The sequence below is a fragment of the Myiozetetes cayanensis genome, unplaced genomic scaffold (genome assembly GCF_022539395.1).
Source record: "Myiozetetes cayanensis isolate MyiCay16 unplaced genomic scaffold, myiCay2020 scf365, whole genome shotgun sequence".
Taxonomy (NCBI): Eukaryota; Metazoa; Chordata; class Aves; order Passeriformes; family Tyrannidae; genus Myiozetetes; species Myiozetetes cayanensis.
In genome coordinates, this window is record NW_026087594.1 from 25,336 (window position 1) to 42,461 (window position 17,126).

Consider the following 17,126-nt stretch of genomic DNA (forward strand, 5'->3'; position numbering starts at 1 on the left):
TGGCTTCGCCGCCTCCAGTGGGGACACAGGGGACCCCCGGGATGGGGGCCCCAAAAATGGAGGGAAGGGGCTAAGTGACCCTCCCCCTCCCCAAAAACGGGGAGATCCCAAAAAATTGGGGGGGGGAGGGGAAATAAGAGGTACCCCCCCCTTTACTGGGGGTCCCAAAAAGGGGGACCCCCATTCATGTGGGACCCCCCTGTTAATTGGGGACCCCCCCGTTGATTGGGGACCCCAAATTAAGGGGTAAACCCGCTCTTGGGGGGTTGTCCGGATTTGGGTGGTCCCCATTAATGGGAGGGGGGAGGGGTTCATTTATTGGGGGGATCCCCCAAATATTCGGTGACCCCTCCCCTGGTCAATGGGGGGGATCCCCAAAATTAGGGATCCCTACAAAATTATGGACTCCCCAAACACCGGTGGGAAGGACACACTGGGGTGTGGGGGCACCGAGAACTGGGGACCCCCAAAGCCCCCGAGGTGGGGAGGGCCCCCGAGCGGCTCTTTGGTTGTCTCTGAGGTATTTTTGTCCGGGGTCGGGGGTTTTGGGGAGTTTTGGGGTCCCTAGCCTCTCCCCCGACCCTCTTTGGCTGCAGGAATTTGGGGGTCGTGCTGGTCGGACCTCTCCCGGGTGGGGTGGATGTGACGTCACGGGGGAAACCCCCGAGGTCGTGACGTCACCGGGGGACCCCCTCCCCGAATTTGTGAGGTGGGGGTGGGGGGGGGTCTCCCGGGCGGTGACGTCATCGGGGACCCGAGGTCGTGACGTCATGGGGGGTGACGTCATGAGGGGATCCCCCCAAAGCCATTGTGGGGGGTCCCAGAGGTTGTGACGTCACGGGGGAAGCCCCACGTTGGGGCGCCACAATGGGGGGTCCCCAAGGCGTGACATCATCGGGGGACCCCCAAATCCAGGTCACGAGGGGACCCCCAAATCCAGGCCATGGGGGGGGTCCCCGAGGTCACCCTGACCTTGACCTTGACCTTGACCTCCCCCTCCCGCCCCTCCCCCCCCCCAAATCTATTTGGTTTCAGTTCTGAGGTATTTTGGGACCCCTCTCCTCCGGGGTCCTTTTTGGTTCATTTAAAGCTTCCAGGGGGTGGGGAGGGGCAGGGGGAGGAACGGCCCTCCTCTCGCCCCGGCTCCGCGGGGGGACACGGGGCCCATTTTTGGTCTAAAAACACCTTTTTTTGTGGGTTTTTCACACTTTTGGGTGGTTTTTGGCTGAGGTTTTGGGTGCGGTGCTTGGTTGGCTTTTTTTTGGCTTTTTTTGTCTTTGTGTTTTTTGGCATTTTTGGCCTTTTTTTGTCCTTTTTTGGCATTTTCTGTCCTTTTTTTTTTTTGGCATTTTAAGTCCTTTTTTTTTTTTTTTTTGCCACTTTTTGTCCTTTTCTGGCCATTTTTGCCATTTTTTGTCCATTCCTGTCCATTTTTTGTCCATTCCTGTCCATTTTCCCGTCCATTCCTCTCCTTTTTCATTCCATTCTCCTCCCTTTTTTATCCATTTCCCTCCATTTTTGGTCCATTTTCCTCCTTTTTTTATCCATTTTCCTCCATTTTTGGTCCATTTCCCTCCATTTTTGGGCCGTTTCCCTCCATTTTTCTCTCCATTCTCCTCCAATTTTTTGTCCATTTTTGGCCTCTTTGGAACCATTTCCATCCTTTTTCCTCATCCATTTCCCTCCTCTTCTCGTCCATCTCCTCCTCCTTTTCCTCTCCATTTTTGGCTTTTTTTGGCCTTTTTTTGGCTTTTTTTTGGCTTTTTTTTGGTTTTTTTTGGTTTTTTTTGTTTTTTGTTTTTTTAAAGTCTTTTCATCCTTTTTGCTTTTTTTTTGTTTTTTTTTTTCTTTTTCCTCCTTTTTCCTTCTCCTTTGGGGTCTCTTTTTTCCCTCCTTTTCCTTTGGCTCCCCCAGCGTCACCGGGGGGGGAGGGGGGAGGGGAGGGGTCGAACCCCCCAAAAATCCCTTTTTTCCCCCCTTTTTTCCCCATTTTCCCCCCCGTTTTCCCAACGACACTCCCAAACCCCCCAAAACCTGGGGTCACCCTCCCCTTCCCTTCCCCCCCCCCCAAAAATCTTCTTTTTTTTTCTTCTTTTTTCCCTTTTTTTCCCTTTCTCTGCCCCCACCCCCCAAAAAGCCCCACAGGTGGGGGGGGTTGGGGTTACATTCTCTGCCCCCCCGGAACAGCCGTTTTTTTGGGGAGGTTTTGGGGTTTTTTTCCCTTTTCCGTGGGTTTTTCACAGTTTTTGCCACCCAAACGGGGCCAAAAGGGGCGCTTTGAGGTATTTGTGTGCGCTCGGGGGTCGGGGGGTCAGGCACTGCGGGGAGAGGGCCAGGGGGTTTTTGGTCTTTTCACCTCTTTTGGCTTTTGGGGGATTTTTTCCTTTTTTTTTGGTGTTTTCCTTTTTTGCTTTTTTTTGTTTTTTTTTTTCCTCTTTTCCATTTTTTTCCTTTTTTCCTCTTTTTTTTCCTCCTTTTTCTCTTCTTTGTTTTCCTCTTTTTTTCTTCTTCTTTCCCTTTTATTTTTCCTTTTTTCCTCCTCATTTTTTTCTGGCGCCTTTTCCCTCCTTTTCTCTCGTTTTTCCAGCTTTCCTTTCCTGTTGTTTCTCCACCTTTTTTTTTCCTTCTCCTTCCTTTTTTTTCCTCTTCTTTTTTCCTCTCCATTTCCTCTTTTTTCCTCTTTTCTCTCTTTTCCTTTTCCTTTTTCCGCTTCAGTTTCCTTTTTTTCACTTTAATTTTTTTCCTCTTCCTTTTCCTTTCTTCTCTTTTCCTCTTCCTTTCCGATTTTTCCTCCTTTATCTCTTTTTCCTCCTTTTCCTTTTCCCGTTTTTTCCTCATTTCTCCGTTTTTTCCCTCATTTTTCCCTCATTTTTTTCCTCACGTCGTTTTTTCATTTTCCTCTTTTTTTCCCCTTTTCCCTCAATTTTTCCCCATTTCCCCCTTTCCTCTTCCCCAGCGCCCTCTGGACAATAAATAGGGGTGGGGAGGGCAGGGCATGACCGGGGAGAGGGTCTCTTGGTGCCCTCCTCCCCCCTCGAGGTCAGACGGTTCGTGGAACTTTGGGCTGAGCTTGGGAGTCGCGACCCCGGGAGGATTTTGGTGTCAAAAGAGTCATTTTGGGTTTTTTTGGGGGGTGGATTTTTACACCCCTCCCCCTCCCCACGCCCCTCCGGCTCAAAATTTGGGCAAAAAACGCCCTTTTTGGTTCAGTTCTGCCCTCCCCCAATAAATTAAGGGGTGGGGAGGTAATTTGGGAGGGGGCAACCTTCCTCTCCCCCCTCCCGGAGCATCATTAAGTTAATTAATTAAATTAAGGGGGAGGGGTCGGTTTGGTCTGTAGCTCGTGCCGGGGAGGGGAGGGGCACCAAGGGGGAGGGGCGGGGAGGGTCGCCCCCCTCCTCCCCCCGGCCATCACTCTCCCGGGGAGGGCGGTAGGGGGAGGGGCGAGGGGGTCGCTGCTGTCGCTGCAGGAGGAGCAGGAGGAGGGGGAGGGGGCGAGGGGAGGGGCGGGCGCGGGGAGGGGCGCCCGGGCCCCCAGGTTGAGGAAGAGCGAGGGGGTCGCGCCGCCCCCAGGTCCAGGCCGGGCAGGGGCGGGGCCCGGGCACGGCCAGGGCTGCGGAGAGAGGGGAGGGGCGTCAGGGGGAGGGGTGGGGAGGACACCCCCAGTGAGACCCGCCCATTTACAGGGACCCCCAATGGGACCCCCAGTGAGACCCCCATTTACAGAGACCCACCCCCATTTACAGGGACCCTCCCCCAATTTTTAGGGACCCCCCCTCCCATTTATTGGGACCCCCCTGACCCAAAGGGACCCCCCCCCAAAAAGGGTTCCCCACCCATGAGGGGGGAGGAGGGGCCTTTGCACACCTGGGGACACACCTGGGACACACCTGGGACACTCCCACTCACACCTGGACACACCTGGGACACACCCACACACACCTGGACACGCCTGGGACACTCCCACTCACACCTGGACACACCTGGGACACACCCACACACACCTGGACACACCTGGGACACAGCTGGACACACCCCCACACACCTGGGACACACCCACACACACCTGGGACACACCTGGGACACACCTGGGACACACCTGGGACACACCTGGGATACACCTGGGACACACCCACACACACCTGGACACACCTGGGACACACCTGGACACACCTGGGACACACCCACACACACCTGGGACACACCTGGGACACACCTGGACACACCCACTCACACCTGGGACACACCTGGGACACACCTGGGACACACCTGGGACACACCTGGACACACCTGGGACACACCTGGGACACACCTGGGACACACCTGGACACGCCCACACACCCTGGCCATGCCCTCCCCCACTGCCCCTCCCCCCACTCACCTTGGATGGTGGCCAGCGGGGGAGGGGCCCTGAGACCCCCCAGCACCGAACCCCTGCGGACAGAGGGAGGGGCGAGGTCAGGAGTCAAACACCTGACCCCTCCCCACCCCACCTGTCCCCTCCCCACCCCAGCAAACCTGACCCTCCCCACCCCAACAAACCTGACCCCTCCCCACCTCCACCTGTCCCCCTCCCCCACCCCAACACACCTGTCCCTTCCCCTCCCCTCCCTCCCCCAGACTCACCCTGAGCCGAGGCCGAGGGGGAGGGGCAGCGCCGGGGGGGCGGCGGCGTGGGCGGGAGGGTCCCGGGGAGGGGCCTCGACCCCCCGCAGCGCGGGGGGTCCCAGAGCCGGCGGCCGACGACAAGGTAGTCACTGTGGGGGGACAGAGAGGTTGGGTAGAGACCTCAGAAACATTGGGGGTTGGGGTAGGGCCTACAGAAACATTGGGGGTTGGGGTAGGGCCTACATAAACATTGGGGCTTGGGGTAGGGCCTACGTAAACATTGGGGGGTTGGGGTAGGGCCTACATAAACATTGGGGGGTTTGGGTAGGGCCTACATAAACATTGGGGGTTCAGTAGGACCTACATAAACATTGGGGGTTGGGGTAGGGCCTACATAAACACTGGGGGGTTGGGTAGGGCCTACATAAATATTGGGGGTTGGGGTAGGGCCTACATAAACATCGGGGGTTGGGTAGGGCCTACATAAACATGGGGGCCTTTGGGTAGGACCTACGTAAACATTGGGGGTATTTTTGTAGGCCCTACATAAACACAGGATGTTTTTGTAGGCCCTACATAAACAAGGGTATTTTTGTAGGCCCTACATAAACACAGGATGTTTTTGTAGGCCCTACATAAACAGGGGTATTTTTGTAGGCCCTACATAAAGAGGGATGTTTTTGTAGGCCCTACATAAATAAAGGAAGGGTATTTTTGTAGGCCCTACATAAATGGGTATTTTTGTAGGCCCTACATAAATGGGTATTTTTGTAGGCCCTACATAAACAGGGGTGTTTTTGTAGGCCCTACATAAATAAAGGAAGGGTATTTTTGTAGGCCCTACGTAAACAGGGGTATTTTTGTAGGCCCTACGTAAACACAGGATGTTTTTGTAGGCCTACATGATAAGGAAGGGTATTTTTGTAGGCCCTACGTAAACACAGGGGTATTTTTGTAGGCCCTACATAAACAGGGATGTTTTTGTAGGCCCTACATAAATAAAGGAAGGGTATTTTTGTAGGCCCTACATAAATGGGTATTTTTGTAGGCCCTACATAAATGGGTATTTTTGTAGGCCCTACATAAACAGGGGTGTTTTTGTAGGCCCTACATAAATAAAGGAAGGGTATTTTTGTAGGCCCTACGTAAACAGGGGTATTTTTGTAGGCCCTACGTAAACACAGGATGGTAGGCCCTAATAAAGGAAGGATATTTTGTAGGCCCTACATAAATGGGTATTTTTGTAGGCCCTACATAAATAAAGGAAGGGTATTTTGTAGGCCCTACATAAACAGGGAGTGTTTTGTAGGCCTACATAAATAAAGGAAGGAGTATTTTGTAGGCCCTACATAAACAGAGGTATTTTTGTAGGCCCTACGTAAACAAGGATGTTTTTGTAGGCCCTACATAAATAAAGGAAGGGTATTTTTGTAGGCCCTACATAAATGGGTATTTTTGTAGGCCCTACATAAATAAAGGGAGGGTATTTTTGTAGGCCCTACATAAACACAGATGTTTTTGTAGGCCCTCCATAAACGCGGCGCGGGTCCCACCTGTTGTGCTGAGGCTGCTGGGGGCCGGGAGGCCGAGGGCGGGGCCGGGCGGGGTCACCTGGGGACAACGACAGGGACAGGTTGGGGACAGGGGCACGGATGGGGGGGCGACCAGGAATGGGTGTGGCCAGATATGGGTGTGGTCATGAATGGGTGTGGTCATGAAAGGGTGTGGTCATGAAAGGGAGTGGCTATATTTGGCTGTGACCATATTTGGGCGTGACCATAAAAGGGCATGGCCATAAAAGGGCATGACCATAAAAGGGCGTGGCCATATTTGGGCATGACCATATTTGGGTGTGGCCATATTTGGGCGTGGCCATGGCGGGGACGGCGACTGAGGCCATTTGGGGACAAGGACAGGGGCCGTTTTTGGGGACAGGGGTCAATTTGGGGACAGGCGCCATGTGAGGACAGGGACAGGGGCCATATAAGAACAGGGGCCATATAAAGGACAGGGTTATTTGGGGACAGGGGCCATATAGGGCCAGGGCCAGGGGCCATACAAGGGCAGGGGCCATACAAGGACCCACCACGTGAGCGCCGTAGTTCGGGGGCTTCCCGGGGGGGTGGGGGAGCCCCGGGCGGATCCCGGAGCTGATCCCGGAGCCGATCCCCGGAGCCGATCCCGGTGTTCCCGGGGCCGATCCCGGTGTTCCCGATCCCGGTGTTCCCAATCCCGGTGTTCCCGGTGCTCCCGATGCCCGGGGGGGTCCCGGCGCCCCCGCAGGGGTTGATCCTCTTCTCCTTCTGGCGGCGGTTGCAGAACCAGACCCGGATCACCTCCTTCTCCATGTGCAGCTGCTCCGCGATGCCCAGGATCTCCTCTGAGGTCGGCTTCTGGTTCTGGGGGGACAGAAACCCTATAGAGACCCTACAGAGACCCTATAAACACCCTATAACACCCCACAGGGCCAGGATCTCCATGTGCAGCTGCTCCGCGATGCCCAGGATCTCCTCCGAGGTTGGCTTCTGGTTCTGGGGGGACAGAAACCCTATAAACACCCTATAGGGACCCTATAAACACCCTATAACACCCCACAGGGCCAGGATCTCCTCCGACGTCGGCTTCTGGTTCTGGGGGGTATAAAAACCCTATAGAGACCCTACAGAGACCCTATAAACACCCCATAGACACCCCACAGGGCCAGGATCTCCTCCGACGTCGGCTTCTGGTTCTGGGGGGACAGAGATCCTATAGAGACCCTATAGAGACCCTATAACACCCCATAGACACCCTATAACACCCACAGGGCCAGGATCTCCTCTGACGTCGGCTTCTGGTTCTGGGGGGACAGAGATCCTATAGACACCCTACAGGGACCCTATAAACACCCTATAACACCCCAGGATCTCCTCTGAGGTCGGCTTCTGGTTCTGGGGGGCATAAAAACCCTATAGAGACCCTATAACACCCCATAAACACCCTATAACACCCCATAGGGCCAGGATCTCCTCCGACGTCGGCTTCTGGTTCTGGGGTATTTTGGGGTGTTTGGGTGTATTTCAGGGTGTTTTTGGGGTATTTTGGGGTGTTTTTGGGATATTTCGGGGTCCCTCACCACCAGGAAGCTCTTCTCCAGGGCGAAGCGCACGTTGGTCTCGATGCTGGTTCGTTTGGGTGTTTGGGGGGTTTCAGGGGTATCTCAGGGTGTTTTTGGGGTATTTTGGGGTGTTTTTGGGGTATTTTGGGGTCCCTCACCGCCAGGAAGCTCTTCTCCAGGGCGAAGCGCACGTTGGTCTCGATGCTGGTTCGTTTGGGTGTTTGGGGTATTTTGGGGTATTTTGGGGTGGTTTTTGGGGTATTTTGGGGTCCCTCACCGCCAGGAAGCTCTTCTCCAGGGCGAAGCGCACGTTGGTCTCGATGCTGGTTCGTTTGGGTGTTTGGGGTATCTCGGGGTGTTTTGGGGGTATTTTGGGGTATTTCAGGGTGGTTTTTAGGGTATTTTGGGGTATTTTGGGGTGTTTTTGGGGTCCCTCACCGCCAGGAAGCTCTTCTCCAGGGCGAAGCGCACGTTGGTCTCGATGCTGGTTCGTTTGGGTGTTTGAGAGGTATTTTGGGAGTATTTCGAGGGGTGGTTTTGGGGTATCTCAGGAGTGTTTTTGGGGTATTTTAGGGTGTTTTGGGGTCCCTCACACCAGGAAAGCTCTTCTCAGGAGCGAAGCGCACGTTGGTCTCGATGCTGGTTCGTTTGGGTGTTTGGGGTATTTTGGGGTATTTCGGGGTGGTTTTTGGGGTATCTCGGGGTGTTTTTGGGGTATTTTGGGGTGTTTTCGGGGTCTCTCACCGCCAGGAAGCTCTTCTCCAGGGCGAAGCGCACGTTGGTCTCGATGCTGGTTCGTTTGGGTGTTTGGGGTATTTTGGGGTATCTCGGGGTGGTTTTTGGGGTATTTTGGGGTGGTTTTTGGGGTATTTTGGGGTCTCTCACCGCCAGGAAGCTCTTCTCCAGGGCGAAGCGCACGTTGGTCTCGATGCTGGTTCGTTTCTTGTACCCGTCCGGGAGCCTCAGGGCACCGAGGCGAGGCGCTCGCGAGTCGGGCTGGCTCAGTCAGGGCTCGGGCAGCGGGTCGACGGGCTGGGCAGGGTCAGATCACGATCGTCTCTGGGGGGCAGGGGGTCCCTATGGATCATAGGGGGCTCAGGGGGCTCCAGGAGAGTCCCTATGGATCCAGGGGGCTCAGGGGGTCCCTATGGATCCAGGGAGCTCCAGGGGGGCAGGGGGTCCCTATGGATCGTGAGGGGGGCTCAGGGAGGTCCCTATGGATCTAGGGGGCTCCAGGGGGTCCCTATGGATCAGGGGGCTCCAGGGGTCCCTCTGGATGCTGGGGGCTCCAGGGGGGCAGGGGGTCCCTATGGATCCGGGGGGGTCCCTATGGCTCAGGGGCTCCAGGGAGTCCCTATGGATTATGGGGGGTCCCTATGGATCCAGGGGGGCTCCAGGGGGGGCAGGGGGGTCTCTCTGGTGTCTGGCATGTGGGGGGGGGTCTCAGGAGGGTCCGTAGGGATCTGTGGGGATCCCTCTGGATCTGTAGGGATCTATAGGGCTCTGTAGGGGTCAATAGGGGTCTATAGGGGCCCATAGGGGTCCATAGGGGTCTATAGGGATCTATAGGGTCCCATAGGGGTCTATAGGGGTCTATAGGGGTCCATAGGGGTCCATAGGGGTCTATAGGGGTCTATAGGGGTCTATAGGGGCCCATAGGGGTCCATAGGGGTCTATAGGGGTCTATAGGGGTCCATAGGGGTCTATAGGGGTCTATAGGGTCCCACAGGGTCCCACAGGCCCTCACCAGCGTCCCTGAGCCAGGTCTCCAGCAGGGGTTTCAGCTTGCATGGGGGGGGCTGTGGGGGATCCCTGGGGGTCTGTATTGATCTGTATTGATCTGTAGGGTTCCCTGTGGGTCCATAGGGGTCTATAGGGTCCATAGGGCCTCACCAGCGTCCCTGAGCCAGGTCTCCAGCAGGGGTTTCAGCTTGCACGGGGGGGGCTGTGGGGGATCCCTGGGGGTGCCCCTATGGATCTGCAGGGATCTCTGGGGATCTATGGGGTCTGTAGGGATCCCTATAGGGATCTATAGGGTCTATAGGGCCTCACCAGCGTCCCTGAGCCAGGTCTCCAGCAGGGGTTTCAGCTTGCACAGGGGGGGCTGTGGGGGATCCCTGGGGGTCTGTATTGATCTGTATGGATCTATAGGGGCCCATAGGGGTCCATAGGGGTCCATAGGGGTCTATAGGGGTCCATAGGGGTCCATAAGGATCTATAGGGGTCCATAGGGGTCTATAGGGGTCTATAGGGTCTCACCAGCGTCCCTGAGCCAGGTCTCCAGCAGGGGTTTCAGCTTGCATGGGGGGGGCTGTGGGGGATCCCTGGGGGTCTGTATTGATCTGTATGGATCTATAGGGGTCTATAGGGTTCTGTAGGGCTCTATAGGGGTCTATAGGGTTCTATAGGGTCTATAGGGCCTCACCAGCGTCCCTGAGCCAGGTCTCCAGCAGGGGTTTCAGCTTGCACAGGGGGGGCTGTGGGGGATCCCTGGGGGTGCCCCTATGGATCTGCAGGGATCTCTGGGGATCTATGGGGTCTGTAGGGATCCTATGGATCTATAGGGTTTATAGGCTCTCACCAGCGTCCCTGAGCCAGGTCTCCAGCAGGGGTTTCAGCTTGCACATGTTTTTGAAGCTCAGGTTCAGGGCCTCGAAGCGCGAGATCGTCGTCTGGCTGAAGTCATTCCCGTACAGCTTCCCCATGGCCAGCCCCACATCGCCCTTTGGGGAAATGGGGGGGTTTGGGGGGGTTCTGACACCCCAAACCCCCCAAAACCCCCTGAACCCCCCCCATATCAACTGACCCCCCATGGACCCCACAGAGCCCCCCAAACCCACCCCCAGACCCCACAGAGCTTCCCCATGGTCAGCCCCACATCGCCCTTTGGGGGAAATGGGGGTTGGGAGGTCCCCAAAACCTCCCTGACCCCCCAAAACCCCCTGAACCCCCCAGACCCACAGAACCCCCATCAGACCCCCAAATCCATCACTGACACCCCAGACCCCACAGAGCTTCCCCATGGCCAGCCCCATGCGCCCTTTGGGGGAAATGGGGGTCTGAGGGGATCCTGATACTCAAAAACCCTCCCAAAACCCCCTGACCCCCCATATCAACTGACACCCCATGGACCCCACAGAGCCCCCAAACCTCCCCAGACCTGAGTGAACCCCAATTTAATCCTCCTCTGTTTGAAGGTCCTGGCGAATCCTCAGACCCCCAAATCCCCCAAATCCCCCAAACCCCCAAATCCCCCAAACCCCCAAATCCCCCAGACCCCAATCCCACCTGAGTGAAGCCCAGTTTGATCCTCCTCTGTTTGAAGGTCCTGGCAAACCCCCTGACACCCAAATCCCCTCAAACCCCCAAATCCCCTCAAATCCCTCAAATCCCCCAAATCCTCAAATCCCCCAGACCCCCAGACCCCAATCCCACCTGAGTGAAGCCCAGTTTGATCCCTCCTCTGTTTGAAGGTCCTGGCGAATCCTCAGACCCCCAAACCCCTCAGACCCCCAAATCCCCCTAAATCCCCCAGACCTGAGTGAAGCCCAGTTTGATCCTCCTCTGTTTGAAGGTCCTGGCAAACCCTCAGACCCCCAAACCCCCTCAGATCCCCCAAATCCCCCAAGAATTCCCCAAATCCCCCAAATCCCCTAAATCCCCCCAAACCCCCAGACCTGAGTGAAGCCCAGTTTGATCCTCCTCTGTTTGAAGGTCCTGGCAAACTGCTCCAGCTCCTCCAGGTCGTTCGGCTCCTCGGGGGGCCCGAGGGGCTCGAGGGCATTTGAGTCCCCCCTCCCCGGAGTGGCGGCGGCTCCGGGACCCCCGGCCGGGAGGCTGAGGGAGGTGGGGATGAGGGGAGTGAAGAGGGAGACCTCAAAAAAACCCCAGGGACCCCAAAAATAACCTGGGGACCCCAAAAAATACCCTCAGGGGACCCCAAAAACAACCCCAAAAAAGCCCCATGAAGGAAGGAGAGACCCCAAAATAACCCTGGGGACCCTAAAGTCACCCTCAGGGGACCCCAAAAACAACCCAGGGCCCCAAAAATACCCCAGGGACCCCAAAAATAGCCCAGGGACCCCTAAAAACCCTTTTTTGGAGGGTTGAGACTCCCAAAACCCCCAGGGACCCCCAAAACCCCCTGGGGACCCCAAAAACAACCCCAGGGACCCCAAAAACAACCCAGGGCCCCCAAAGCCCCCAGGGACCCCCAAAACCCCCAGGGACCCCAAAAACACCTCCAGGGACCCCAAAACCCCCAGGCCCCCAAGCCCCCAGGGACCCCAAGCCACCCCCGTGCCTGGGAGTGCAGCCCCCCGCGAGGGGTTGAGCAGAAGCCCGGGCTGTGCTGAGGTAGCTGAAAGAGGTTGGGGGGAGCAGCCCTAGGGGGGGAAGAGGGTCAGGGGACCCCAAACACCCCAGGGACCACAAAACCCCCAAGATCCCCCAGACCATCCAGGGCCCCAAAACCCTTCAGGGACCCCCAAACCCCATAGGGACCCCAAAATCCCCCAAGACCCTCCCGAACCATCCAGGACCCCCAAAACCCTTCAGGGACCCCAATTAAACTCAGGGACCCCCAAACACCCTAATTCCCCACCACCACCCCAGGATCCCCAATCCCCAAATCCTTCAAATCCCCTCAGGATCCCCCAGGACCCCAGGACCCCCGTACCTTGTTGCCCCTGCTGTGGGGCAGCAGGAATTGGGGGGGCTGCAGAGGTGTCTGTGCCTCAAACCCCCAAACCCCCAAATCCCCCAAGATCCCCCATAACCACCCCCAAACCCTCCAGGACCCCTCAAAATCCCAAACCTTGTTGCCCCTGCTGAGGGCAGCAGGAGTAGAGGGGCTACAGGGGTGTCTGTGCCCAACCCCCATAACCACCCCAAATCCCCCAAGACCCCCAGGACCCCCAAACCCCAGGACCCCCAGGACCCCCAAAATCCCGTGCCTTGCTGTCCTGCTGGGGGGCAGCAGGAGTGGGGGGGCTGCAGGGGTGTCTGTGCCCAAATCCCCCATAACCACCCCAAATCCCCCCAAATCCCCCAGGACCCCCAGGACCCCCAGGACCCCCATGTACCTTGTTGCCCGTGCTGGGGGGCAGCAGGAGTGGGGGGGCTGCAGGAGTGTCTGTGCCTAAACCCCCAGGACCCCCAGGACCCCCAAATCCCCCAGGACCCCCAAACCCCCAGGACCCCCAGGACCCCCAGGACCCCCATACCTTGTTGCCCCTGCTGTGAGGCAGCAGGAGTGGGGGGGCTGCAGGAGTGTCCCGGCACGAGCACCAATTGCTGGAGCTGCAGCAGCTGCTGAATGTCCTGGGGAGGAGGAGACCCCTCAGTGAGGGGCGTTTGGGGTCGGTTTGGGGTTATTTTTGGGTATTTGGGGTTATTTTGGGGTATTTGGGGTTATTTGGGAGTATTTGGGGGTATTTGGGGTATTTGGGGTTATTTGGGTTAATTTGGGTTCATTTGGGTTCATTGGGGTTATTTGACGCTAATTTTGGTTATTTGGGGTTATTTTGGGGTTATTTTGGGGTATTTGGGTTAAATGGGGTAATTTGGGGTTAATTTGGGTCATTTTGGGTTATTTGGGTTATTTGGGGTTATTTGGGGTTAATTGGGGTTATTTGGGGGCATTTGGGTTAATTTGGGTTATTTGGGTGAATTTGGGATATTTGGGGTTATTTGGGGTGATTTTGGGATATTTGGGGTTATTTGGGGTTAATTTGGGTTAATTGGGGCTTTTTGGGTTAATTTGGGTTATTTGGGTTATTTGGGGTTATTTTGGGATATTTGGGGTTGTTTGAGGTCATTTTGGTTATTTGGGCTAATTGGGTCATTTCGGGTTATTTGGGGTCATTTCGGGTTAATTGGGGTAATTTGGGTTAATTGGGGTAATTTGGGTTAATTGGGGTTATTTGCGTTAATTTGGGTTAATTTGGGTTATTTGGGGTCATTTTGGGTTATTTGGGTTAATTTGGGATATTTGGGGTTATTTGGGGTTGTTTTGGGTTATTTGGGTTATTTTGGGTTATTTGGGTTAATTTGGGTGATTTGGGGTTAATTTGGGTTAATTTGGGTTATTTGGGGTCATTTTGGGTTATTTGGGTTAATTTGGGATATTTCGGGTTATTTGGGGTCGTTTTGGGTTATTTGGGTTATTTTGGGTTATTTGGGTTAATTTGGGTGATTTGGGGTTAATTTGGGTTAATTGGGGTTATTTGGGGTTATTTGGGTTAGTTTGGGTCATTTTGGGTTAATTTGGGTTAATTTGGGTTAATTTGGGTTATTTGGGGTTATTCTGGGTTATTTGGGGTCATTTTGGTTATTTGGGTAATTTTGGGTAATTTTGGGTTATTTTGGGTCATTCTGGGTCATTTTGGGGTCATTTTGGGTCATGTTTGGTCATTTTTGGTCATTTTTGGGTCATTTTTGGTCATTTTTGGTCATTTTTGGGTTATTTTTGGGTTATTTGGGGGGGGTCTCTCCCTTACCTGCGCCGTGAGCTGGATGGGCTGGGACAGCGCCAGCTGAGGGGATGGGGGGGGGGAGGAGGGGGTGGGGAGGGGCGGCGGGGAGAGGGCGGCCCCGTCAGGCGGGGCTGTGGGGAGGGGGTGTGGGGAGGGGGGTTGGGGCAGCGGCGCCGGGCGGGGAGGGAGGGGGCGGCGGGGGGTCCTGCAGGCAGGGGGCTGTGGGAGTGTGGGGGTGCTGAGTGTGTGTTGTTGTTGTTGTTGTTGTTGTTGTTGATTGTTGTTGTTGTTGTTGTTGTTGTTGTTGTTGCTGAGCCGCGGCCGCCGCCATCGGGAGCTGGGCCTGGGCCAGCAGCTGCTGGGGGAGCAGCAGCCGCCAGCCTGGAGGCGAGATTTGGGGGTGGGGGGGTCGGGAGGGGTCAGGGGAGGGGGTGGGAGAAGGGTCGGGGGTCAGGGGGTGACAGGGGAGGAGGGGAGGTGAGGAGGGGGAGGGTAGGGGGGCACGGGGGGGACACCGGCCCGGGAGGTCGGGGAGGGGATTTGGGGGGTGGGGGGTCGGGAGGGGTCAGGGGAGGGGGTGGGAGAAGGGTCGGGGGTCGGGGGAGCAAGGGAGGGAGGGGAGGTGAGGGAGGGGGAGGGAATGGGAGGCACGGGGGGGCATTTGGGGGCACCCGGAACGGGGGGGTCAGGAGGGGATTTGGGGGAGGGGGTCGGGAGGGGTCAGGAAGGGGTGGGAAAAGGGTCGGGGGGTGATGGGGAGGGAAGGGGAGGGGAGGGGAATGGGGGGCAGGGGGGCAAAGCGGGGGCAAAGCGGGGGGGGCGGGGACACATTTGGGACAGTTTGGGGTCAGGAAGGGACAATTTGGGGTCAAAAGGGACAGTTTGGGGTCACAAGAAGGGGTCACAAAGGGAGGGTCACACGGGGACAATTTGGGGTCAGAAAGGGACAGTTTGGGGTCACAAGGGGGAATCACAAAGAGGGGTCACACAGGGACAGTTTGGGGTCAGAGAGGGACAATTTGGGGTCAGGAAGGGACATTTCAGGGTCACAAGGGGGGGTCACAAAGGGGGGGTCACAGGAGGACAAATTTGGGGTCACAAGGAGGGGTCACAAAAGGGGGATCACAGGAGGATGATTTGGGGTCAAAAGGGACAGTTTGGGGTCAGGAAGGGATATTTCAGGGTCACAAGGGGGGGTCACAAAGGGGGGATCACAGGAGGGACAATTTGGGGTCAGAAAGGGACAGTTTGGGGTCACAAGGAGGGGTCACAAAGGGGGGGTCACAGGAGGACAATTTGGGGTTAGAAAGGGACAATTTGGGGTCACAGGAGGGACAATTTGGGGTCACACACAAGGGGGTCACACAGGGGGTGGGGAGGGGCAGCGTGTTAGTACCAGCCCCAAGCGCCCCTCCCCCCACAGCAGCGAAGCCCCGCCCCCTCCAAACTCCTCCCTCCCCACCCCCAAAACGTCCCCAAAACGTCCCCAAATGTCCCCAAATTGTCTCCCAAAACGTCCCCAAAATGTCCCAAAACGTCCCCAAATCTCACCCCGGCCAGTTGGGACCCCGCGAGCAGCAGCTGAGCCGGGGGCGGGGGAGGAGGCGGCTCCGGGGGCCACGCCCCGTCACCTGCAGGGGAGGGGTCAGACAGGGGGTGGGGGTCCAGGGGGAATCTGGGGGGATTTGGGGTCATTTGGGGGATTTTGGGGGGGATTTGGGGTCATTGGGGGAGGATTTGGGGAGGATTTGGGGTCATTTAGAGGGATTTTGGGGGGATTTGGGGTCATTTCGGGGAGGATTTGGAGGTCATTTGGGGGATTTGGGGTCATTTAGGGGGATTTGGGGGGGTTCTGGGGGAATTGGGGGATCTGGGGGGGATTTGGGAGGGGAGGATTTGGGATGTTTGGGGTAATTTCAGGGTGTTTTTGGGTAATTTCAGGGTGTTTTGGGGCTGTTTTGGGGTGATTTGGGGAGTTCCCCGGCGTTTCCTGTTTTTGGCGCCGGGATTTCCCCCGCCCTCCCCCACCCTCCCCTCCCCCTCCCCGGCACCAAAACAGGAACCGGGGGGGCCGAGGGAGTCCCAGGGGGATTTAGGGGGTCTGGGGAGACATTTGGGGTCATTTGGGGGATTTGGGGTCTGGGGAGGGTTGGGGTGGGGGTTGTTTTGGGGAGGGTTTGGGGGTCCTGGGTGTGGGGTTTTGGGGTCGGGGTTGGGGTGTTATTTGGGGAGGATTTTGAGGGTATTTTGAGGGGGTATTTTGAGGAATTTTGAGGGGGTATTTTGGGGGGTATTTGGGGAGGATATTTTGGGATTGGGGTATTTTGGGGGGATTTTTGAGTGGGGGTCTCACCTTGGTGCCGGGCCGGGGGGACTGGGCCGAAGGGAGGTTTGTTCTGCTGGGCCTTGGGGGGATACACAATGGTTTGGGAGCGGGAGACCCCAGACCCCAAATCAACCCCCCAACACCCCCAAACCTCCTGAGATCCCCCCAAATTCCCCAGACCCCCCACCCCAAACCCCCTGAACCCTCCAACTCCTCCCCAAAATCCCCCGACCCCAAAATCCCCCCCAGAGTCCCCAAATTTACCCCAAACCCCAAAATCTAGCCCCCCAAAATGCCCCCAAGACCCCTCAACCCCCCTCAACACCCCCAAATTCCCCCAAGAGCCCCCAAATTCCTCCCAGACCCCAAAATTTCACCCCAAACCCTAAAATCCCCCAAAATCCCCCTCAGACCCCTCCAAATTTCACCCCCAAAATCCCCCAGACCCCCCAAATTCTCCCAGCCCCCAGGCCTCACCTGGTGGTTCGTGTCGGGTCCATTCGTTTCTGTCTCTGGGGGGGAGTTTGGGGGTGGGACCCTCAGGGGGTCCCCAAACCCCCTCCGGGACCCTCCAGGTGCCCCCACAACTCCCCAGGACCCCCAAAGGTCCCCATTCACC

The 17,126-nt window shown here is 56.6% G+C and overlaps 1 protein-coding gene across 1 annotated transcript; it reads right to left on the reverse strand.

Annotated features, from left to right (window-relative positions):
* Positions 1-2,237: 2,237 nt before the first annotated feature.
* Positions 2,238-15,876, reverse strand: LOC126646682 (POU domain, class 2, transcription factor 2-like). The gene is given in 13 exon segments (XM_050328156.1): positions 2,238-2,318; positions 3,416-3,613; positions 4,382-4,434; positions 4,627-4,757; positions 6,162-6,219; positions 6,695-7,007; positions 8,591-8,737; positions 10,131-10,138; positions 10,287-10,428; positions 11,383-11,542; positions 12,384-12,396; positions 12,931-13,027; positions 15,733-15,876. Coding segments are annotated over 13 exon segments (1,545 nt in total).
* Positions 15,877-17,126: the final 1,250 nt, after the last annotated feature.